The 23,500-nt window shown below is 52.8% G+C and overlaps 1 protein-coding gene across 3 annotated transcripts in view; it reads left to right on the top strand.

Annotated features, from left to right (window-relative positions):
- The first annotated feature begins 2,567 nt into the window (after positions 1-2,567).
- The window catches only part of Adcyap1r1 (ADCYAP receptor type I), a 34,976-nt gene continuing 14,043 nt past the window's right edge, over positions 2,568-23,500 (top strand). For 2 of the 3 annotated variants that reach the window (XM_042695061.1, XM_042695059.1), the window contains exons 1-9: positions 2,568-2,677; positions 3,933-4,038; positions 14,662-14,769; positions 20,060-20,169; positions 20,698-20,795; positions 21,213-21,345; positions 22,206-22,359; positions 22,704-22,764; positions 23,230-23,299. In XM_042695061.1, the coding sequence (XP_042550995.1) occupies positions 2,627-2,677; positions 3,933-4,038; positions 14,662-14,769; positions 20,060-20,169; positions 20,698-20,795; positions 21,213-21,345; positions 22,206-22,359; positions 22,704-22,764; positions 23,230-23,299 (891 nt within the window). In that variant the 5' untranslated portion in view covers positions 2,568-2,626. Of the gene's footprint in view, positions 2,678-3,932; positions 4,039-14,661; positions 14,770-20,059; positions 20,170-20,697; positions 20,796-21,212; positions 21,346-22,205; positions 22,360-22,703; positions 22,765-23,229; positions 23,300-23,500 lie in introns of those variants that run through there. The other variant, XM_042695058.1, reaches the window with a different exon arrangement.

The raw sequence follows: 23,500 nt of genomic DNA, 5'->3' as shown, positions 1-23,500 counted from the left end.
ATCTCTGAAAGCTGACCTTGGCAAGAGGAGACAGGCCTGTGCCTGGAAGAGCCTGGACAAGTGTGTTTGGGCAGGTGGTCTGGGACAGAGTTGTCCACCAGGCACTGTGCAGGGCGGGAGGGAACAGAGCCTACAGACATTCTCGTGGGCACAGGGAGCCAGGGTGGGGCACCCTAGAGACTGTCTCCTCTCTTTGGTGGGGGCTCTGTGCTGCTGGGTGGTAGTGGACTGCAGTGCAGGGGGCAGGCCTTGGTTCTTGGGCTAGCGCACCTCTTCTGTGCACATAGGTGGTGAGGTGGTGTGACAGGCTGGTGGAGCTCCAGTAGAGCTGCGGTGGTAGATGGTGGTGAGCATCCTGCCTGTGTGCCCATGGGTGCACGTGTGTGTTTACCACTGCCCATGCTGCTGAGTGCATCTGCAGTGTGTCTCAGGGCTGTGATTTTTAAGGGTGCCTCTGCTCGCCACCTGAGGTGTGCATCATGGTGTGCATCCACAGGCTGGCCAGTACATAGGGACATGCAGCTGCCCTGCATTGGCATCTGCACATATCTACCTGTCCCTGGTGGAGTCTTGTGCCCATCATGGATGTTTGCAGCGAGTGTTCCTGTGTGTATGAGGGGTGTGCTCATCTATAAGCTCATCTCTATGGATTTGGGTTGTGTGTATGTGAGGATAGAGAGTGTGTGAGAGCGAGCAAGCGAGCGAGCGAGCGAGCGAGAGAGAGAGAGAGAGAGAAACTTCAGAATGCAGCCAGCCTTCCCTCACCTGCCCCTGCTCCCCCTCCAGCCCTTCCTGCTTTCACTCTGTATTTACCCCATGGTCTTAACAAAGCTTAATATAAAACCTTTATGACCCCAACCCTCCTGATGCTGCCTGGAGATGGAGAACTGGGGCAGGTGGGCAGAGGGCTCTGCTTCCCTGAGCATGGGGATCCAGTGGCCAGCCAGGCCACAAGTGGCCAGGAGATCCAGCTAGGGATAGGCAGTGCTGGTGTCACTGGGGACCAGTAGCTCAACTTTCCTGTGTGTGACCTGATGTTGTCCAAGGGGTCCAGGAGGCACCCTGATCTCAGATGATCTCCACCTTTCCAGCAACTTTCACCCCTGGCTGCCATTCAGCCATTGCTGGGGTACAGGGGACCAGGCACTGCTCCACCCCAGCCAGGCAGAGCCCAGGATGATGGAGATGGCTAAGCCCTCTGGTGCCCACCAGTGCCAAGCTGGAGGCACTTCCTATGTGCCTGACATAGGTGCTAACTGGGTGTTCAGAGGAATAAATCCTTCTGCCCTCCCAGCCTCTGGCTTCAAGAAGCGGCCAGGTTCTTGGCCACCATGCCCAGGATTCCCTGAGCACCATCCTCAGCATCTGCATAGCCCTGTATAGTCCTTCTGCCTCTGTCTTTGTTTCTTCTTTGGGTGCTTGCTTATTGGCAGCCTGGGGAGGCCAGGAGTTGGAGGGAGACAGGCCTGTTTAGGCTGAGAGCCAGGGCCCACAGTAATATTAGGACTGCCTGCTGGGCACGTGTACAAGGCCTCCTGGTCGTTGTGCTAGAGCAGACTCTCTCCAGTTCTGTGTGGCCTCCTAAATCACACTCTGTGGGTTAGCAGTGCTCCCAATGTTAACCCTTTCTTGAGCAATTTAATAATTTAATAGCAACTTGGGCTGTTATGTTCTTATTGGTCGAACAAGCACTGCCCAGCAGTGCATGTAAGATGGCTTCTGTGCTGTCCCCTTTGTCCTAGATCTTGTTTTGTTATTTGTTTGTTTTTGTTCGGGTCCAGGCCTGGGTACTGCCCCTGAGCTTTTTACTCAAAACTGGAGCTCTACCATTTGAGTCACGGCTCTGTATTGCACCTTGTTGGTGGTTAATTGGAAGTAAGAATCTCACAGACTTCCTTGTCTGGTTTTGAACCATGATGGTCAGATCATAGCCTCCTGAGTAGCTAGGATTACAGGTGTGAGCTACCAACACTAGGCTTGTATGCTATTTTAAATGATGCTGCAGGAATAGCTTCACATCCCTCCACCCGCCACCCCCTTTCTTCAGCACTGAGATTTTAACTCAGGGTCTCATTCTTGCTAGGCAGGCACTCTATCCCTGAGCCACACCCTCAGCCTGTTTTCACTAGTGATTTTTTCAGATAAGTTCTCTCATTGTCCACCACTGACCTCACTGCTCTTACCCCCATTACTGAGATGAAAAGCAGCTGCCACCATGCCCAGTTTATGTGTTGATGTGGGGTCTTGCTAAATTTTTGCTGGGGCTAGACTGGTACTGTGAACTTACTGATCTCCATGTCCCCCGTAGCTTAGATGAAGGCACAGGCCACCATGCCCAGCCCTGTGCATATGCTTCTTTCTGTGTCAGTGTGAATATTTTCAGATATTGGAATGAGCTGGCTTGTCTGCTGGAGTAAGCACTCAATGCTGGCACCTGCTTGTGGGTTGGGGGAGTCAAGAACTGGGCATGCAGGTCCCAGAAGGAGACCCCTGGGGGGGGGCTGGGAGTGTGTTGCAGGTGTCTGGTGCCACCCTAGGACTCAACACCTTTCCTTCCCTGCAGCCTGTGTGTGTGGGGCTGAGCTGAGGCTGCTGGGAGCCAAGTTCACTGTCCTAGCTGATCACCATGGCTGGTGTCCTGCAGGTAGTCCTGGCCACTCTCCTCCTACTGCCTGTGGTAAGAACCTACAACCTCCCTCCATAATTCTTCTGGATCCCAGAGACCCTGTCTTTGTGTGCCTACAGTTATGCTCATCCCAGCACCTTCTGGGGACCACCCAGCATCTTTGAGTTAGAGATGGACCCCACCTCTAGAGAGAGGCCCGCATTTTCAAATCTATGGATGGCTACCCTTTCCATATTGTTCAGCATGGCATGTAGAGGCCCTGGGTGGGGTGCAGAGGCTCTGTTAGCTTCCTCTTCCCAGCTATTGGCACTACCAGCTCTGGACTCTAGAGAAGTACTCTGCTGATGTCCCTCTGGCAAGGAGCAAGTAGGAAGTGAAGGCTCCCTACTATGAGCCCCACCACCCTGCCTAGGAGTCTGGGTACCTGTTGTGTTGCTGTCCTGTGTGACTGGCAAACCCAGGGCCTTCAGGGAGCTGCCTATACACCTGTGAGCATGGCCCTCAGCAGCTCAGATGCACAACCCCCTCCACACGCATACACATTCTTGATGGAGCCATCCTGGCCCTTGATTCAAATGACAGTGTCATCGAATGCAGTGGCCATCATTGCTATGTGTGCTGTGAAGTCCCCTGTTCTGAGCTAGAGTTGTTGGGCATGAAAGAGCTATGTAACCTGGGCTGTGGTGTTTTAACTTCTCTGAGATCATTTCTCCTCCTCTGTAAATGAGAGGAGGCTCCTGAATGCCTCCTCCTTCTGCAACTCCAAAGGACAGGAGAGGCATGCTCTCAGCCTAGCCCCTGCTTGCTTGTCTGATCCTGGGGGCCCCAGGCTGCCTAGAATCACACCCTGGCTCCAGTCCTCTAAGCCGTGAGGCCTAGCAAGTTCCTATCTCTATCTGTTTCCATATCTGTAAAATGGACAATGATACAAACTATCTCACATACACCTACACATATGCACACACATGTGCATGCTCATGTATGTGTGTGTGCATACATACACACACACACACACACACACACTCATGACATTCAGAATAGTTGCCTGCCCTGCTGGAGTACTTCATGGGTGTTTGCCAAGGTTATCGACGTGGAAGAGTGGGGTCCATGCTAGCCTCACCGTGTTGGTGACCAAGAGGAACCCCATGGTAATTATGAGAGTGGATGCCCTGGCCCTAGAACAAGTTCTCTGCCCTCTACTTTTCCTGTTTCTTCCCAGCTACCCTCTGGTTTCTGCCCTGGGTTAGGAGCCTTGTGGGTGGTCACCCTTCCCACCAGTCTTACCGTCCATCTGTGTGTCCCGCAGGCCACCACCATGCACTCTGACTGCATCTTCAAGAAGGAGCAAGCTATGTGCCTGGAGAAGATCCAGAGGGCCAACCGCCTGCTGGACTTCAATGATTCCTCCCCAGGTGAGTGAGGTCGCAGAGTAGCTCACTATCCCTGCATGAAGGTGGCCTTCCCCAGCCTCTTCTGTACTCTGCAGCATGACAGAAGGCACTGCTCTGGGGCTGTTGCATCCTGCCTCTGGATGTGGCAGTCCTGTCTCCCCAAGGGGCTAAGACGCAGCTGGAGCCTGGCCTGGCCAGCAGCTGGCCAGGAAGCTTGCTGGGTTGCCACCTGGGCCGGTGGCAGCAGAAATGCAGCTGCTGTGGTGTCTGGGCTGTGAGAGCATTGGTCAGTGTCAGGTGGAACTGTCTCCTCCAAGTGCCGGGGCTGAGGTCAGAGCGGAGAGCAGCAGGTGTCCTGGTCACCTGTGTACCACAGGGCTCCCGGGGGGCTGAGTGCCTGTGGTGGACATGGCCACAGTCTTGGGGTGTTGTCATCCTCAGCCTCTTCCAGGGGGCTCATGGCACCCCAGTCCCAGGCATTAAAGGATGCCCTTGAATGATTCCTATTGCCAAGGGAGAAGTGCTGCATCTGTGAAGCCCAGAGGCTCTAGATAACCTCTGCTTCCAACTCCCTGCTTCAGGTGGGTCCTTGGGACCCATGGAAGCAATGCATCCTCTGCTCCCATCTGTGGGGACATGGAGGCCTGGGGGTTCTGCCCCCCTCTCCTGTGTGGTCACTGGAGGGTGGGCTCTCTTCCCTGGTCAGGGGCTATATGATTTCCTTAGAGCCCTCACAGCTTTTCTGAGCACCCAGTGTCTGAAGGCTTCACTGATCTGTAGCCCAGTTAGATGTAGCGGTTTAAGCTGCCTGTCCTGCACCTCAGTGAAGACAGCCGGGAGAGAGGTGCCCCAGTCAGGGCTGCCTTGCCAGCCTGCCCAGCAAAGGCTCAGCCCCGACCCAGCCCACCCAGCATAGGCTCAGCCCTGTGGACTCTATATAAGTCTGTCCACCTACTAGGGAAATAGCGGCAGGGGCCCAGAGGGGTGCAGATCTGGAGGAGACTCAAAGACTACCCAAAAATTATCTGGTCCAAGTGTCTTGTTTAGGAGATACAAAGTAAGGTGCTAGAATGCCTGCTCAGATCACATGGCTGGGTCTAGATCTTAGATATCTGCCTTCAAGCTCTGTTGTTCCTGAATGTCAGGTCTCTGGGTGGAGCCACTGCTATCCTTCTGTCCAGGAGGAGAAAGGTGAGGTAGGCAGGAGGATGGCAGGAGCTGTGTGCCTTTTAATAGTGCCCCATCTTTTGAGCCCTGGGCTGCAGCAGGACAGCAGAGACTTGCTCCATGAGTGCCCTGTCTAAAGTGGAGGATTGCAAGGCATTGCTGGCAGGAGCCTTTTGCTGGTGTGCTGGAGGGCTGGGGTGAGTGTTGTTAGAGGACAGGAGACATGACCTGCTAGAGAGTCAGATAATATAGAAACGGATGGAGGATCAAATGATGCAGGAACTGCTGGAGAGTCAGACAATGCAGGAACTGCATTGTCTTTGGGGACTTTGAGAAGAATGTACTCCAGCCACCATCCACGCTGATTAAATCAGAACCAAAGGTGGCCACAGCCACTGATGTCTAAAGACTCCAAGTGGTTCTTAGGGCTGGATGGAGTGACAGGGCCCTGTGCTAGGCCCAGGGCATAGGTAGGCATTGAGCAGCAGAGAAGAATGAAAGATGACCCAGAGAGATGACTCCAAACTAGAGGCCACATCTACAAGAGGCCTGGGGTGGGAGCTGGCCAACTCAGGACTCCGACAACCTGTGTCAGAGCCCTGGACCAACTCTGAGGGTGCATATACATTCCAAGTCCACTTCTAGGGGAGCTCTGGATTCTTGTGGCCACTCATGAAGGCTAGACTTAGCTCGGGGCTGAAAGCCTGCCAGCTCAACCCTCAACCCTCCTTTGCTTACTGGATACACAGTGGCCAGGGTACCATGAGGGCCAGGAAGGGCTGGGTCTCAGAGAGATACACTGCCCAGAGCTGCTGTGGGCAGTGGGAAGGAGACAGGGAGAAGGCACTTCCTGTTGGCTGGTATAGTGGCAGGGAACCCCACAGCCTGGAGGAGGGCATGGGATGAGGGTTCCTCAGAGGTGAGGCTGGCAATAGCCTTCCTCTAGTCCTGAGCATCTGGAGGAGAGAGGGAGCTTCACCCTCCAGTGACCTGCCTAAAGAGAGGGTCTCACCCTTGTGTTCTTCCCTCCCATGACCTTGAGTTAGGAAGTGGGGCAGGACAAGGCCAGGCCTCAGAGCTAATATAGCAGAAGCTTTACACAGTTTGCGGGGGGGGGGGGGGGGGAAGAGGAGACTAATGGCCAGCCATGAACTCCATGGCTCTTTCCTGCTCTAGGACCGTTGTACAAGGAGGGGTTGAGATGATCATGTGGATGGCCAATGTGGATTAGACTTGCTGAGTGCCAGGCACAGTGCTGGCAGACCACCAGAGAAACCTAGAGGGCTGTTATTCCTGTTTTTTAGGAAACTGAGGCATAAGGAGGTTCTGCACCTTAACAAGACAAGTGTGTTATGAGCAGACATGGAATTTGAACTTGAACTCAAGGTGTCTGGGCCTCAGCCACTGTGTGTAAGCCTCAGGAGATGACATTGTGTCCTAAAGCTCTCCCTAGCTCCAGCTTGAACAGTATAAGCTAGGGTTACTGTGTTGAATGAGAAACCCATGGAGAAGTGCACAGGGTAGTGGGCAATGTTTGCTAAGTACCTGATAGAGATTCTATGCTTGAGTATGACTGCCTCGGTTTGGAGGGCTATGGGGTTGTCCATATTCTTCTAGGTCGGTGCTAGAGCACACAGAATCTCCAGGAATCAGGCCAGTGCTGTTTGGAACATCTAGAAAGAATCCTGAGAGGAGAAGGATAGGTCTGAGGGCTGTACTTGTGCTTAGGAGAGTGGATGGAGAGACAGGGAAGGGAGAGGCATAGAGGTAAAGGTGTGAACAGGGAAGGGGTGAGGAGAGCAAGGTTGTCCTAGCTAGGTCTTATGAGCTTGTTTCCTGGGCTAGCCTTGAAACGATGACCTTCTGATATGAGCCTGCTAGGATTCCAGACACGAGCCGCCACCTCCAGACACACCTACTGTTTTCTCATACTACTGGTGGCACAGTAGGATTCGTTTCTACTAGCATTCTTGATAGTGTGTTGAGTTATCACCAAGCAGTAGGAATTCCCTACTGCTGCTGTAAGGTTATCAGTGACCATGGTGCTATTGGTCTGCTCTTAGTGTCATTATGCGGCAGATGAATGCATTGCCTGTTTATGTTTCTCCATGTGTATCTTTTGTGGGTCTTCTTGTAATCCTTGTAATCTAGTAAGGTAGTAAGGTAGGTTGGTGGAATAGGAACTATTGGTGTGTTGAGGGGGTGTGGTGGTATGTGTGGGTTGAGGTGGGGGGTTTGGAGGGGTTGCGTTCCCTCCTCCCACTGCTGGTCCTCATTGGTCCTGGGGCCCGAGATGGCAATGTGAGGGAGACAGTGGGAGTGGGAGCAGTGCGGCAAGGAAACGTTTGGCAGCCGGAGGCGTGTTCTCACCGAGTTGTTCGGTTTGCGGCATCCTTGGCTTGTGTCACGGGTGTTTCTTACACAGGAGGTCTGGAGGTGGTTTTGTCCCTCACTCTAGCCCTTATGCTGAATGGAGTTTGAGCCAACCCCAGCCTGGCTCTGTCATGTGACCCAGGGAACAGCCAAGGCCAGAGGTGGCACATGGAGGGTGAGAGCCAGTCCAGCTGGTGCCCAGGTCTGCTGCCCAGAGGGAAAGCTCTTTTCTGCTGCAGTGCCCTTGGGGCCAGAGCAGGAGGAGGGCCGTTGTGCGTGGGAACGGCTGCTCTCCTGGCTGCAACGGGCCAAGCAGTCCCCAGGCACAGTCTGCTGGGCTTAGTTCCTGGGGCCCAGCTCAGAGGCCTGGCTGTCCAGAACCAGGCCAGCCAGTGCCTCCTCTTTGCAGGCCCGTCGGCATCCATCAGCCTGGAAGCCTTCCAGCTGAGGGAGGGCTGGCCAGCCCTCTAGAGGATGTGGATGAGGCCGGCTATGGCAGTATAGGACAGAAAAGATCTGCAGGTTATTAGTCTGTCCTGGGTGCCTTGCTCCAGCCCCCTCTATACTCACCTGGAGGTAGGAATGTCACTCTGGGTTCATTTTCTACCCAGCTGTAGCTTTTCTATTGCTTGGTTATCATTGATGGAAGCACACATCCTGCTCCTAGACAGCTTGTAAAAACGCAGATTGCTGGGTCCCACCTACAGGCTTCCTCATTCTTAGGCCTGGGAGACACTGAGCTCCTGCATTCTGGCAGGTTCCCAGGTGTGTTGTTGGCCTGGGGTCCAAGTTTTGAGATCAGTTCATTCCTAAAGGGAAGGGCTATGTCTTGGATTCTCCCCTACCCCTTCAACATTTACCTCATGGGTGAGTGGGGGACCTCAATTTATGAAAAGAAGAAACCTTTGGCTGTAAAGTAAGTTTCAGTAAATTGAATATTTTTCACCTTTGAATTGTATGCTCAGATGGAGGCCTTGCTCTAACAATACTGGAGCATATCCACAGAAAGACAGTGGCTTTGTCTGTCATTCTGGTGTTCCTGGTCTCAGGAGTTTTGAACATTGTGTGGAACTGGACAGAATTATCACCATGACAACCTGAGATTAGCTCTCCTCATCCGGTTCCAGGCGAGAGCTAATAGCCCTGCATTCCCTCTCAGTTCGGCCTGCCTAAGTGGAATCTGTCCCTCCCACTGTCACGATTCACTGCCACCCCCTGGCTACTTTGTGTTCAAGGTCCTAGGTGGGCACAGCTCAGAGAGCATGCAGTGCTGCTGCCGTCATGGTGCCCACCTTCCTCTGCCCACAGTGAGGCCTTTGCAGGCTAAGCCAGGAAGGTTCAGGAGGGCTGGTGTAGAATTGGGGGCAGGGAGAGGTGAAGAGGGAGGTTTAGGTGAGGAGCCAGAAGTGGAGAGGGCTCTCAAGAGATCAAGACCTCTTCTGATTTTTGGCTTTCTCTGGAAGAGGAAAGGGAAGTGGGAACTTGGTGTTGGCCTCACTTGACCGTCACCCTCCTGAAACTCATTTCTGGCTGCAGTGTTGCTGGCCTGTCCTGGTTTTCCTCTTCGTCTCTTTTGTTAGCCCCGCTTCTAAATGTTGGCATTCTTTCTTCTGGAGTTAGGCCTATTTTTCGCCTTTTTTTTTTGTGAGCTCCACCTCTGGTTGGATGCCCAGGGATTAAACAGAGTCCCTACAGATCATGCCTACTTCTTTCCTCTAGCTTTAACTTGAGCTCTGGGTCCTGGATTTTTGTCCAATTGCTGTTTGGGACAATTGTCTCCTCTTGGCTCTTATCACTACCTCAAATCAAATAATATGGAGACAGAACTCTTGATTTCCAACTTGTCAAGCTACGCCATCATTGCTTCTCACTCAGCCATCCCCACTGTGATAAATAGAACATCTGTCTATCATCCATCCTTCCATCCACCCACCCACCACTCATCTATACATCTGTCCATCCACTCACCCACCCACTCACCCACACATCCACCTCTCCAACCATCCACCTATCCACCCATCCATCTACCCTCCCCCCCACTCATCCACCCATCCATCCAACCTCTCACCTACCCATCCACCTATCCACCCATCCATCCACCCACTTACCCACCCATCCACCTTCCCACCTAACCATCCACCCATCCACCCATCCATCCACCCACTCATACACCCATCCACCCTCCTACCTACTCATCTACCCATCCATCCACCCACCAACTCATCCACCCACTCACCCATCTACCCACCCATCCATTCATCCACCACCTCCACTCACTTAAGCATTCATATATCCATTCATCTACTCACCCACCCATCCACCTACTTACTTACCACTCACTAATCCACTCACCATTCCCACAAATACTTATCCAGCTACCCTTCCTACCACTATCCATCTATCCATCCAAGCTGGAAATCAAGGTGACATCTCTGTCTCTGCTGCATGAGTCAGGACAGCCTATACTATGCTCCAGGGACAAGTCCATTTTAAAATCCAAAGACTTAGGACAGTGACATTTCTTGTTTGTACATGTCATAGGCCACTCCGGTCATCCGAGGAGGGAGTAGAACTTGGCTTCTCACAGCCATCTAGAGACCCAGGATGTTTCCATTTTGGAACACAACTCTGTTTATATATGGCCTGTGTGTGTGATTCTGAAGGAACTGTGAGGGAAGAGAGAGGAAGGCAGTAGATGTTTTGGAGACTAATTTCTTCATCTACTTGGAATATAAGTCACATTATGAGTGAGCACTAAGCATCTCTGTCACCGATCCCCATCACTGGCATCTAGACTGCCCCACACATTTCTTTCCATCTCTTCTGCCATTGATCCACACTCAACTCTTTCATCCTCTTCTGGACCACAATAGGTCTTTTCAGGTCTTCTTTTCTGCTCTCAAAATTAGACCATGTGATTCCTGAATTCCCTTTGTGGTAGGCAGAATAAGTCCCCCTCTCATACCCTGAGACTGCTTAGAGACAGAGTCACACCCAGTTCTCCATACCTGTGAACATGTGACTGTACATAGCAAAAGTGACTTGGAATATGCCATAAGATAAGAACCTTGAGATGGGGAGATTATCCTGACTTAATTAGGTGGACTAACCCCCTCATACATGTCCTTACATGTGAAAGAATCATGAGATCCAGACAGGGGAGAGAAGCTTGCTGATGCTGAGCTACTGGGCTTGATGATGGAGAATGAGGTGGCTAGTTGACTCTGGAAAAGGTGCAATGAAGGGTTTTTTTCCCTCCTGGAGCTTCCAGAATGGTGGCCCTGCCAGCACCTTGATTCTAGCCCAGTGAAGACCTTCCCAGGCCCCTGGCCTCCAGAGCTGCATGACAATAACTTGCAGCATGTGGAGACACTCACTTTGTGTATAAATCTCCAGCAGCAGCAAGAACCTAGCACAGCATCCAGCGGTCTCTCAACATTTAGCATCACATCCTTCCATGTTTCTCCAGACCCTAGGCTTGGTGAGGCCCAGACTGGGTGCTTTCCTTCTCTCCTGTGTGATTCTGCAGTATGGTACAGTCTGACACATATTTCTTAGTGTTTCTTCAGTGAACAAGGGGGAGGAAAAGGAGAAGGAAAAGGGTGAGAAGAGGAGGGAAGGAAGGAAGATGTCTTGAGATTTCCCAGCCACAACAAAACAGAGCTGTGTTTTGTCTGGCATGCAGAATTGTTAGGGATGTAGATGCTGTGTGCGTTCTGTTTGGAAGGCAGGAAAATGAGTTTCTTCTCCAGTTAGAGAAACCCAAGGCTGTGTTGAGAGCCCACTGTTTATCCTCCAGAACCAGGAGGCTGTGAACTCCTCCTGGGTCAAGGGCATGTCTTAGGACTTAAGCCCTCGGTCACGGGTCTTGTTCTGGGTGTTTCTGCTGTCTGGCTTCAGCGACATAAGACACAGACAGAGGGGACAGGAAGAGGTGCCAGAGTTGTGGCAGCTGGATCATTAGGGTTTCCAGGCTATGGGCTGGAGATCTTGATAGATATTCTTAGCAAATCCTAGGGGGATCTTCTCTATACTCTGGTCACTCAAACTTGGGAGTACACATAGACATCTGACCCTCTCAATGAGAATTGTGGTAGAGGAAACAAAAAGCATGTCACAGGGTGCTGGTACAGATGCTGAGGGCTGGCCCCACCCTTTCCCTCACTTCACTCACTTGAAAATTACAGACCTTTGTATATACCCTGTATACCTGGTCCCTAGATGGTCCCTGGCATATAAAAGGCACTTGGAATTATGAGCATGCAACCCCTGCCCTGTCTACACCTCTGCTTCCAGCCCAAGATCTTTCCTTCAAGTATCCTGCCTGGCCCTGGATTCCTCCTTGCCCCTTAGCTCTGCTCACTGGATCTTAAGTTATTCCTGATCTCAGCAACATCTGCTGGCCATGGCAGATGGCTGTGCCAGGGCTTAATGTTCTGCATTACAGAAACATCTGCTGGGCAGGGCTCCTGGGGTGTGGGCTCAAGCCATGCTCCACAGACATCCCAGAGTAGGCACGGGCCATGGTGGCAAAGATTTGCTTTTGGGTGTATTTCAAGGACATGGTGTCACAGCCACATGTGAGTTGGTGAAACAGTGGTGAGCAGGAATCATCCTCAGTGTCCCGACCTGGCTTTGTCTGGCTCTCAGTGTCCCTGCCCTCTCCATGAGCAGTACTCAGAGTTCCTGCAGCATTCCCAGTACTATGAGCCATCTCTCACAGGCCAGTGCTACTGGGAGTTCCCAGGCCTGAGAGATGGAGCTTTCTGTACCCAAGCTGTGGGCATCTTCTGGTCTCAGCAACACCTAACAGTCATGACCTTGACAGAGGGACTGCAACCTCAGGAGAGCCCTCTCTAGCCTGGTGTTGGCCATATGTCCTCCAGGCCTGTCAGCAGCTGGCTACCAAGATGTCATTTCCCCTTGCAAGTCTCTAGTTCCTCCTCCTGCCTGGATCGGTCTTCCCAGGGTAGTGACTCCCAGGGTGCTTATGAAAGTGATGGAGTTAGTGCTGACGACCCAGGGAACTTGTGCTGGGCGAACCCTAGAACTTTCTATGTATGAACTCAATTCTTTGCCCAACAGTCCTGGAATGGGGCCACAGGGGTCCTGTGCTTCCCTGGCATAGAGCCCACTGCAGATTGGCTCCCTGTCTTGATATCTGACTTCTCACTCTACCTCCTCTGCTGTGCCTTCCCCCTCCCCTCATTGGCACTGCTTACCCCACAAGCGTGGGGTCCCCAGGGTCTCCTCCTCCTTGCTCTTCTCACTTGATCATCTTCTTCCCCTGGGTGACTTCTCTTACCACTACCCCTACAGCAGAGAAGGAGAGCTTGGTGGGACTGGGTGAAGGGCAGGAGATAAGGATACCATGTTGAGAAAATGGGGTGCTCAGAGCATGGGAAGCTTTTAATTATTGGTGGTGAAGTGTGTCCATGCCAGATACCGACTGTAGAGCTTATGATCCGTGGGGCAGGGCTGAGAAGACACCTTACAGAGGCAGTGGTTGAGGTCCTGGTAGAGGGCCCCTGACTCTTAAGCTCTGGAGGGTATGGTCCACAGGGCTCTTGGAGAAGGTGCTGGAGCTGGTGGTGGGGTGGTGGGGCAGCTACTAGCCAGGCTGAAGTGCGAGGTAAGGGTTAGTGGGGTGTTGCGCAGTCACAGACTGCTGTGTCCAGGTTGTCTTTGGTGTGAAGAGGGGCATCTCTGCAGGTAGTTGACTGTGGACTGATGGGTAACAGGGGCCGGGCATAGCTGAGTGCTGCTCTCATGTCCCTGGGCAGGGTGAGCTCCTCCAGTGTTGGCCAGGATGTCACCAGCATGTGCCGTCGGTTGTAGGCAGAGCATGATCCAGCCAGGGCTGATTTGTTCTTAGGAGTTTGCATCAAAGAGGTCACTGTTACTGTGCTGAGAATCAATACAAGGTAAGGAAGATGATCAGATGGGAAAATAGCAGTCGTAAGAGAGAGAGGGAACAGTAAGCAGAAGGGGTCAGAGACTCCTGTACCCCAGATCTGAAAATCCAGTCCTCAAGATTCCCACACCCCCAGATCTGAAAATCCAGTCCTCAAGACCTCTGTGCCTTCAGATCTAAAAATCCAGTCCTCAATCAAGATCAAGCTCTTCCTCTTCTTCACAGCCCACGTCCAGCTAGCCACCAAGCCTTATACCTCCCTAATGCCCTTCAGTGTGTACTTCCCTTCCTCTCCCTCAGTCTGCCCCTGTGACATTGTGCTGGCCTCCCTCATCTCTTCCCACTCCATCCCCTTCCACAGTTCCAGCCTTGGCATACAGGCTGCTGCCTGAATGGCTTTCTCCTCCTGTCAGCTCCTCTTCCAAGAGCCAGCTCTGTGCCAGCTCCTGGCTCCAGGCCTTGTGGTAGGCAGGTGGGGCTGTGGGGCACAGCCTCAGGCTGGTTCTGGGTCTCCCTGTAGGTGGGAAGGACCTATTGAGGAAGAGCTGAGGCCAGACACAGTACAGGCAGAGAGAGGGCAGGATGGGAGGCTAAAGAGGAGCAGGGGCAGGAAGATGAGGTTCCAGATATGGCCTCTCACCCTCAGAGATCTAGTACTAGCCTGGCACTTCCCTGTCTCCAGGAGTGTGAGACCAGCCTGGTACCTCCTGGTCCCAGGACTGTGGGGCTGGGGCCTGTGGAGGCAGAGAATCAGATGAGCTCCTGGGGTCTGTATTTCTCCTCTTCTCTGAGAAGTCTTCCAGGTCCATCTCTGAGCCTCCTTCAGATAGGAAATCTGGCTTTCCTTCAAGCTATTAACTGCCAGGACCTTGCAGCGTCTGGCTTGTGAGTGGTGCTCACAAACTGATGTGTATGTGTGCGTGTGCAAAGGGTGCATGTGTGAGTGTACATGCATGGTATAAGCATATGTGTGTGGGGTGCATAGGATGCAGGCATGAAGCACATATGATGCATGTAGAGTATATGGTAAGTATAGGAATGAGCATGCGTAGTACATGCATGAACACAAATGCAGTGTGTATGGATGCCTACATCTATGGACATGTGTGTCACATACCAATGACTGGGCATGGCATATGTGTGTATATGGGCATATGGTATATGTGTGTACCATGATTGTCTCCCTGTAGGCTGCCCTGGCATGTGGGACAACATCACGTGTTGGAAGCCTGCCCACGTAGGAGAGATTGTCCTGGTCACCTGCCCTGATCTCTTTCGAATCTTCAACCCAGACCAAGGTAGGTAGCCTAGTGTCTCTCTGGTTGCTCTGGGCCAACCTGGACTCAGATTTGGCCCAGGCCCTAGGATGAGCTACTCACCAAGGACAGGGCAGATCCTGGGGACCGGACCTTCCTGGGACAGATGGTCAGGAGCCCCTGCTCCAGAGGGAGTATGCTGAAGATGGGAGGTGGAGCCCCTGCTCCAGAGCATGTGTGCTGGAGATGGGACGTAGCTTAGGCTCATGTGAGCATTGCCATGATCCTCTGAGCTGCACCCTCTGGTGTGGGATGGGGGCCAGATCTCCTGTTCACTCTTGTACTCCAAGTCCCTGGTCTGTTCTACCAGATGGGAATGTGGCATGGTGGCTTCCTCCCAGAGGAAAGGTCTCTGGATAGAATGATGTCCACATGTGGACTCTCAACCTAGGACTAGACTCATGTTGCATAGTTAGTGTTAGCTGCCATTAGAGGACACACAGATGACAGGCACACATACTCAGACATCCTCAGATGAACAAGATTGTGGACAGATAACAGGAACACATGATCAGATGTCCTTGGATAAATAGGAGTGTGGCTGGCCAGCATACTTGTTGGCAAATGAAGCATTTTCTTGATCACTGACGGCTGTGAGGTGTCTGTAAGGGCCCAAGATAGGAGGCACTCGTGGTTTTGTTCTCCAGGGACTCCTAGCTGTAGTTTGTGACCCTGGATGCTGGCTTGGCAACAGATTTACAACAATGACATCTTCCTGTGAGAACCCTGGTGGGGGTAACCCTTGAGGAGCTGACTTTGAGCATGTCTGCATTTGGGATCTCCAGATGCTACTGAAATGATGAGGGGAGGAGGTCCAGAGAAAGATTTAGGAGCCTGTAGGGTAGGCACAGGGCTGAGCTGCATGGTGGATGCAGGATGCTCTGCCCAAAGGCAGGGATCACTGATGGTTCCAGACCCACGAGCGGGTCATCCTGTCAGAGTCTAAGAAGCACTGGGAGCAAATTCACATTGACACCTCAGACTCCAGCCTCTAGGGAAAGGGGCCTGAAGGAAGCATGGGGAAAGACAGTGGCAGGTGTTGGGTCACAGGCTTCTGTCTCTGTTCTTCCATCTCAAGACCAGAGAAAGTGTTTTCATCTCCTGTGTACCCTACCCTGCTTTGCTACCCACTACTGCTACTTCTCAGACCTCCTGCCAGCCCAGAAGGTGGGTGACTTCCTAGCTCTCCCAGCCCCGGGGCATGGGGACTGAGCAATTTTGGAAGAGATTGGCAGGGAAGTGCTGGAGAGAGGCCCCATGAATGGAGGCACTGTGGCCCAGTAGCGGCCTGTCATTCAGCTCTTTCCTAAAGCAGTCTTTTACACACTAACTTAATCACTTCTGTGTGAGTTGCTTTCATTCAGCCATTTATTTAAGATTTGTTGAGCATCTACTCTTGGTCAGATTCCCTGCCAAGATTGCTTCTTTTCAACCACAGCCACCACAAAAGACAAAATGAATTCACAGTAAAGTAAGATTTCCTTTACAGGCCCTTCCTCTGCCCCTCCTTCCGCCAGTGCCAGAAATGTTATTTACACCTGTTCCTAATGGCTCATTAAGGCAGAGTCTTTAGCACCTCTGTTCACAGGCTGACTGGAGAGACTTGCCCTCCTCCTGGAAGGGAGGGAGGGAGTGCGACTTCCCATTTGCTTTCTCAGTTCCCAGGAAGTCAGGCAGCAGTGTTAGCTCTGTGGGGTCTTGGAGATGCTGGAGAAGTGGGGACTTTCCTCCCCCTACCCCTCTTCTCCCTTTCCCTCCTCCCCATTCTCTCCCTTTCCCCCTTCTCCTTCCTCTTCCTTCTCCCTTTTCTCCCCTCTTCCCCCTCCTCCTGGAACACAGCTCTGTGCTCTGGAAGTGGAGGTAGAGGTCTCCTCTGCCTGATGGGGCCAGCAGGGCTCTCCTCAGAGTTGCGGGATGGGGAGGGGGAAGAAGTGGTCACTAAGAACAGACCCCAACTCCAACCTCTGCTCACCTCTACATTCTGTCTCTTTTTCTCTGCTGCAGTCTGGGAGACGGAAGCCTTCGGTAAGAGGAACCTTGGTGAGGACAGATCACTGTCCATTTGTCCATCCAGCAGGAGCTCAGCCTCAGGAGGCCCCAGGGGCGGGTGGAGTAGCTGGCCAGGTTCTTCAGGGGTCCTATCTGTCCCTCCTCCCTTTCTTCAAACCAACTTAATCCTCCTGGCAACGGGGCTTAGGAAGAGGGACACAGCCCTTGACTTATTCAGAGGTTGAAAGTCACTGGTACAGGGTTAGGACATGTGTCTGCTTGTCTGCAGAGTGCATATGCATGCACACATGTAGGTCTTCACTGGGCATAGACATCAATGGCTGAGAAGCTAGACTGTGTATTCAGCGAGCAAGAGAACGGAGGGACCTGGTGGCATGGTGCACAGCTGAACTCTGAAGAGGCCAGGGCATGGAGGTGGTGGAAACAAGATTTTAGGTTGAGAGGAAATGTGGGTTTGTTGCCAGAGAAGCATGGACTTGGTGTGAATGGGAATAGAGATTGGTCTTGGATAGGAAGGGGGTATCCAGAGTGACATGGACAGGGAATAAATGGGAATGGAGAGTAGAGAAAGAGAGGAGGGAATTGGGGATAGACTTTGGTATCCTGGGTTCCCTTTGATGAGGAACAGGCTTAGAGCTGAGGTAGAGTGTTGAGTGCCAAAGAAATCCCAGGCCTTGGGCCCACGTTGTTCTTTGTTGTTTTCTATTCCCCCTTTCCTCCTCACCTGTGATCTCTTCCATCCTCCTGGTAATGGCCATGGCAGCTCTCACCAGTGTGCGATGGAGTTGCAGGCCATCCTGAGCACCACATACTCTCAGCCCTAGTGAGACTGGTGCTGGCAGGCCCAAATGTCAGAGGGAGAGTGGCTATTTGTGGGGGGCTTCCTTTGACCCAAGTCCAGCCTCTCCATACCAAGAGAAGGCTTAGCCCTGGCAGGTAAACAAAGAGCAAGGCAGCAAGCCCATTAACCAAGCATTATGATACATGTCCAGTCAGTGTTTTTGCAGGTGTTGGGTTTTGCTGGCTCTGACCCCTTAGTCCTTTCAGATGTGGGAGATGGTCTGGGTGGCTGGAGGCTTCCAGGCTTCCCTTGTAGGCTGGGCTCTGCCTTCTGCAGCTGTGTGCTCCCTGATAGAGCTACAGATTGTGTCCATGGAAAATACACCTGAGTGCACGGGTAGAATGATGTCAGAAAAGCTGAGGTCTTAGGAAATCCCTTGCAGACCCCTAGTAAGGGGTCCCTGGGTTCTGTGGTCCCTGATGAATCTGAACCCCCAGAGGTAGAACACACCTGTTGCCTGTGCCACAGAGCCCCATAGGCTTGCTAGCACACAGAGGCTGGGCCTCACTGTGGGCTCTGATTCAGTGAGTCTGGGTAGGGTCTGAGTATGCCCAGCTAGCCAGGCTCCCAGAGTGGGTGGGGGGGGGCCCGCTCTGGGGAGGATGCCCACTTTGGGGACCACTACCCTGAAATTCTGTGCTCCTCAGAGTTGCCAGGACAAAACTGTCTCCTGAAGCCAGGACTTCACTTCAGGGTTTTGACAGCCTGATGATTTCTGTCAGAGCAACATTCTATAGAGCAGGTCTGGGAACAAAACGTTTATACTTTCCTGAGCCTACACTGGGTTATAAAAAGAAAAAAAGAAAGGAGAAAATAAAAGAAAGGAAATGGCTTTTCTCTGTAGGACACTTAAAAAAATGTTTTCAAAGCAGCATTTCTTTTCTCTTCCAGCTGGCTTGGTGGGTAGGGCAGAGAGGAAATGAGGGGTAAGAGGGGCGGGGAGAGGGGAGAGGGGGGAACTCAGCCGAGGTGCAGGCTCCTAGGACTTCCGGAGGACTGGGACAGAAGTTGCCAGTGGCAGCCCCTGGGGCAGATTCCCTGGAAGGAGGGCCAACCTGGCATGAAGCTGTGGGAGGGCAGCAGCAAGCTCCCTCGTTATTCCTGGGCCTGCTCACTGCCTCCACAGTCTGTGCCCTGGTAGAAGCAATGGGAACCAGGCTCTCCACTCCTGCAGAACTCTCTTGCCTGGCAGGGTCTCTCCTCTTCCTGCTTGCCCCAGGAAGTCTGTTTGCGACTCTCTTGGATGAGGACATCTGGCCTTCAATCTTCTGTCTCAGCGAAGAGAGGAGGCAGATTGGAAAGGCAGAGAGTCTTCCCCTCCCGTCCTTTCCTATGTCCCCCAACCCCCTGCCTGCCTTGTGTTTTGTTTCTTCCATGAGCTCCCCAGAAGCATCCTCTGTCACTGAGGGGACAGGTCTGTTCAGTAGCATGTGTGGAAGCTCCTCCTTCCGCTTTTGGCATGCATCTCCTGTTCAACTCAATTTCTTGTGAGAAGATGAGCCTCCCCTGAGTGGAGAGGTGGGAAGTGCCTGGAAGCTAGATGTCTATCAGGGCCTGTCCACCCTCTCCTTTGGATATGAGAGACGCTCCCTTTTAAAGGCCCTTTGAAGGAGAATGGCATAGCAATCTTTAGAGGCTAAAACTGCCCCTTGAACAGCAAGAACCAGCCTGAACTATGGGGAAGCAGTGCCTGCCTTTTAGTGGCCCATAGTTACCCTCCTCTCATATCCACAAAATGGGCTGGAAGTCAAAAGAAAATTAAGGCATATTAGTGACAGGAAAAAGACCACCAAACTCTGAAAGGCAAAACTTAAGAAAACCTGAACATGCATGTGAATAATGTTGCACTGGGTGGGTGAGTGGGGGTCTGTGCCTGTCAATCCAACAGGCCAGCCACATGACCCACAGGTTTTCTGATGGGAAATCTTGTCTGCAGTGGCTGGGCTCAAGGGCTGCCAGGCACCCAGCCTTGCTGTAACCTTCATGGTTTGTGGACTCACCCTGGATCCCAGAGCCCTGGTGAAAGTCTCTGGACTGGGGGGTGAGGGTCAGCAGTCTGCAGTCATTGTTAGCACAGAGGTTGGTCTGCACACTGCATGATGTGCTAGCTAGGGCTTGGGAGGTCTCTCTCTCTTTCTTGGTGAACATTTGGGAATTTTCTAGAAGGGACACAGGCATGTTAGAAGCACAGGCTCAGAACTTTGCCCTGGTTAAGGGCTACGCCTGCCCTTTGCTTCCTCTACCTCTAGAACCTTAGTGAAGGCTGAGCTCCGGGTTCAGAAACACTGACCCCTAAGCCTTATGTCCCAAGCCTCCCAGCAGGGCATTAGGCTACTTATGAAGGTGTTTTGCAAATGAGTTTCAGGGTTCTCTTTAGTCTTTCAAACCTAGTGCCTTACTGGAGTTTTCCTGTCGACACAGATGCAGGAGTGGTGAGCCGGAACTGCACAGAGGATGGCTGGTCTGAGCCCTTCCCACATTACTTTGATGCTTGTGGGTTTGATGACTATGAGCCTGAGACTGGGGACCAGGTAAATGTCAACACCTGTCCTCCAGAAGTTCCTGCTGTATGTAGACAGTGGTCTGGAGTTCCTTTTGTATACCAAGCCAGAAAGAGTAGGATGTTTATCTACCCCACTGGGGCTGAGAAGCCCTGAGGTGCCACCAACTATGGGTTCCCCACACCTTGGCTGCTGTCATTGGATTTCCCAGAAATTGAGGGATTAATTCTGGGGTATGGGGCTTCCTGAACCCTTCCCCAGGCTCAGCTATTCTCTATTCTCACTAATCAGCACACTTTCCTTCAACATGCTCAGTATGTACTGAGCATGCACAGAATGCCAGAACACAGGCCCTATGCAGAGGAGACTAAGCAGCTCTACCAGCTGCCAGTAGAAGGGGCTTTGGGAGGCAGGGCTGAGGGAGGGGGGCCTGGGCCTGGAGATGGGCAAGCCTGGCTTGGAGGCTGGGTACAGGTCCTGGGGGCCCATGTCTGTCCCCATGTGGTGGCTGGTGGCCTACAGCAGGCCCTGCACAGAACCTTATCCTGTGTTCCCCAGGACTATTACTACCTTTCGGTGAAGGCCCTCTACACGGTCGGCTACAGCACCTCCCTTGTAACCCTTACCACTGCCATGGTCATCCTGTGCCGTTTCCGGTGAGATCCCCAAAATGTTCCAGCAAGTGTGCTTAGAACCCAGCCCCTGTGTCAGCCCTTGGAAGCTCCCCTGACCTCTAGCATGGCAGGTGGAAATCTGACTTCTGTGAGGGCAACTGACCTATCCCAGGTCACACAGCCAGGTGGAGGCTGGGCAGGACACCTGCCTTGCTTGCTTTGATCTTCCTGTTCTACATAGACAGAAGCTGCAGAAGGGAGCTGGAAGCCAATGAGGGTGGAGACAAGAAAGGGGTTTGTTGAGCAAGGTGGGCACCTTATTGAGATGAGCCATGAGTGGACTCCAAGCAGTTCCGAGTGGAACTTCCGGTGTGGAAGCTATGGGCTTGAGGCTGAGGGGGGGCAGTGGCACTGCAGAGGCTTGGGGTCAAGTCTCCTTCCTCCCTGGCCATCACCTAGGAAGCTGCATTGCACCCGGAACTTCATCCACATGAACCTGTTTGTGTCCTTCATGCTGAGGGCCATCTCTGTCTTCATCAAGGACTGGATCTTGTATGCTGAGCAGGACAGCAATCACTGCTTCATCTCCACCGTGAGTGAGCCTGGGACCTCAGGGATGCTGCCTACACTCCCGGATCCTACACCCCCCGGGACCCCTATAGACAGGACCTCTATTCCCAGGGACTCCTGCAGACAGACCATTTACTCCCTTACCTCCCTCCCCCAGCAGCCCCAGTCTCCCTATATTTGCTGTTCCAATGATCGAGGAAGCCTGAGAAAGGAAGCCTGGTGAGGCAGTCATTAGTAGTCAGCCCAGACACATTTCTTCTCTCATACTGGGTCTTGTACTGGGAGCACATTCCAGGAAGGTCAGGTAGGGATTTAAGGTTCACTTCACCAAGGAGGAAACTGAGGCTCAGAGGGGTCTTAGTTGTTAGCCAGCTGTGTGGCCCCTATCATTCACCTGATCATTATCTGTGGTCTTTCCACAGACCTCGCTGTCATTCACTGGTCACTGGCTGTGGTCTTTTCCACAGAGCAGTGTGGAGTCCAGGGTCTGGCTGGGAGGGTATGCTTGAAGTCCCTCTGAGAAGAGATTTCTGGGGACCAGGGTATTTTCCCCTCTACCTGTGGGGGATCCAGCTCTTCATTTCACAAGGAGCCTTCTGTAGGGATCTCAGGCTGCCCTGGTGGGACAGAGGGGCCTGGTGCCCTGTGTCTGCTCTTTAGTGCTTGTCTGTTTTGCCTCTCTGAGAAACTTCAATTCATAGGATGCTGCAGAATCAGGTCTGCCATCCAGGAGCATTGAATCCTCAGGTGTTCATGGTGTTGGTGCATGAGCAGGTGGGAAGTGAGGGGCCCCAGGCCTTGCCTCTGTCCTGCAGGGCCAGATTGCCTGGGTTTGCTTGGAGACAGGCAAGAACTCACCCCTCCTGATCTGTTGCCCTGCAGGTGGCCTGCAAGGCTGTCATGGTTTTCTTTCACTACTGCGTGGTGTCCAACTACTTCTGGCTGTTCATCGAGGGACTGTACCTCTTCACGCTGCTGGTGGAAACCTTTTTCCCAGAGAGGAGATACTTCTACTGGTACATAATCATTGGCTGGGGTAAGTTACCACTGCCCAGCATGGGCTCTGGCTTGAGGCCCATCTGAGGCCTTGGTCCTGGCTCCAGGGGGTGCCAGCTGAGAACGGAGCTCTGCCTGATTTGATGGCCACCTGTCTTAGCTGCACCCCTTTGTTTCAATGCCCATGGGGGTCACCATGGGGAGAAGTTCTACCCTAGAAACACTGCCGAGCAACGAGGCAGCACAAGTCCTGTCCCCAGCTGAGAATGGGAGGTGCACACCTTGCAGAAAGCCTGGGTGTGAGGGATAGTGAGGGCCCAGGAACTCTCAGTGCTAGGGGACCCAGGCCTCTGTTACCATGATGCCCTTTGCTTGTTTTCTCAGGAACTCCTACTGTGTGTGTGACGGTGTGGGCCACTCTGAGGTTCTACTTCGATGACACGGGGTGAGTGTAACCCTGGGGCCTCCCCCCAGGAGGACTGCCTGGAACTGCCTCACAGGAACTGCCTGGCCACCTCTCCAGACTCAGGTCCCCATGGAAGCTCCGTCCTGATATCAGCAGGGAAGCCAGCAAGATGAACAGGATTTCTGAGATTTCTCTGACCTGGCTGCTCAGAGAATCTGTTTTTCTCCTGGGCAATGGGGAGTAAAGTTGAGGGTGGGGCCTCTGGTCCACAGAGGAGACCAAAGACCCCACGACTTCACAGAGGAGTGGAGGGAAAGGGTGACCAGATGAAAGGCTGTACAGCCAGGGCCTGGCCTCTGCAGCACACAGAGCTGTCCTAGGAAAGCCAGCCCCTCCTCAGGAGCTGGATGGAAGACAGAACAGACCCCAGCTAGCTGGGCAGTGTTCTGAAGATGCCTGGGCTGACCCCTGAACACGACTTTCTTCTCTCTGCCCATCTTTCAGCTGCTGGGATATGAATGATAGCACAGCTCTGTGGTGGGTGATCAAAGGCCCTGTTGTTGGCTCTATCATGGTGAGTGTCCGTGGGTCAAAGAAGAGGGGTAGAAATAGACCTGGGCATGGAAGGAGGGAGCTGGAATGGTCAGCACAGACTGGCTTTCTTCTCCTCATGTGGCATCGTATCCTGCAACATGGATAGACAGATGGCTCAGCTCCTCCCCTATGGCGGCATAGGTACTACCTGTATGATTTTTCAGATCGAATCTCAGACTTT

The sequence above is a fragment of the Dipodomys spectabilis genome, unplaced genomic scaffold, assembly GCF_019054845.1.
Source record: "Dipodomys spectabilis isolate Male_0828 unplaced genomic scaffold, ASM1905484v1 ptg000178l, whole genome shotgun sequence".
Taxonomy (NCBI): domain Eukaryota; kingdom Metazoa; phylum Chordata; class Mammalia; order Rodentia; family Heteromyidae; genus Dipodomys; species Dipodomys spectabilis.
Note: the sequence above shows the minus strand (reverse complement) of the source record. Positions and strands in the feature narration are given on the sequence as shown.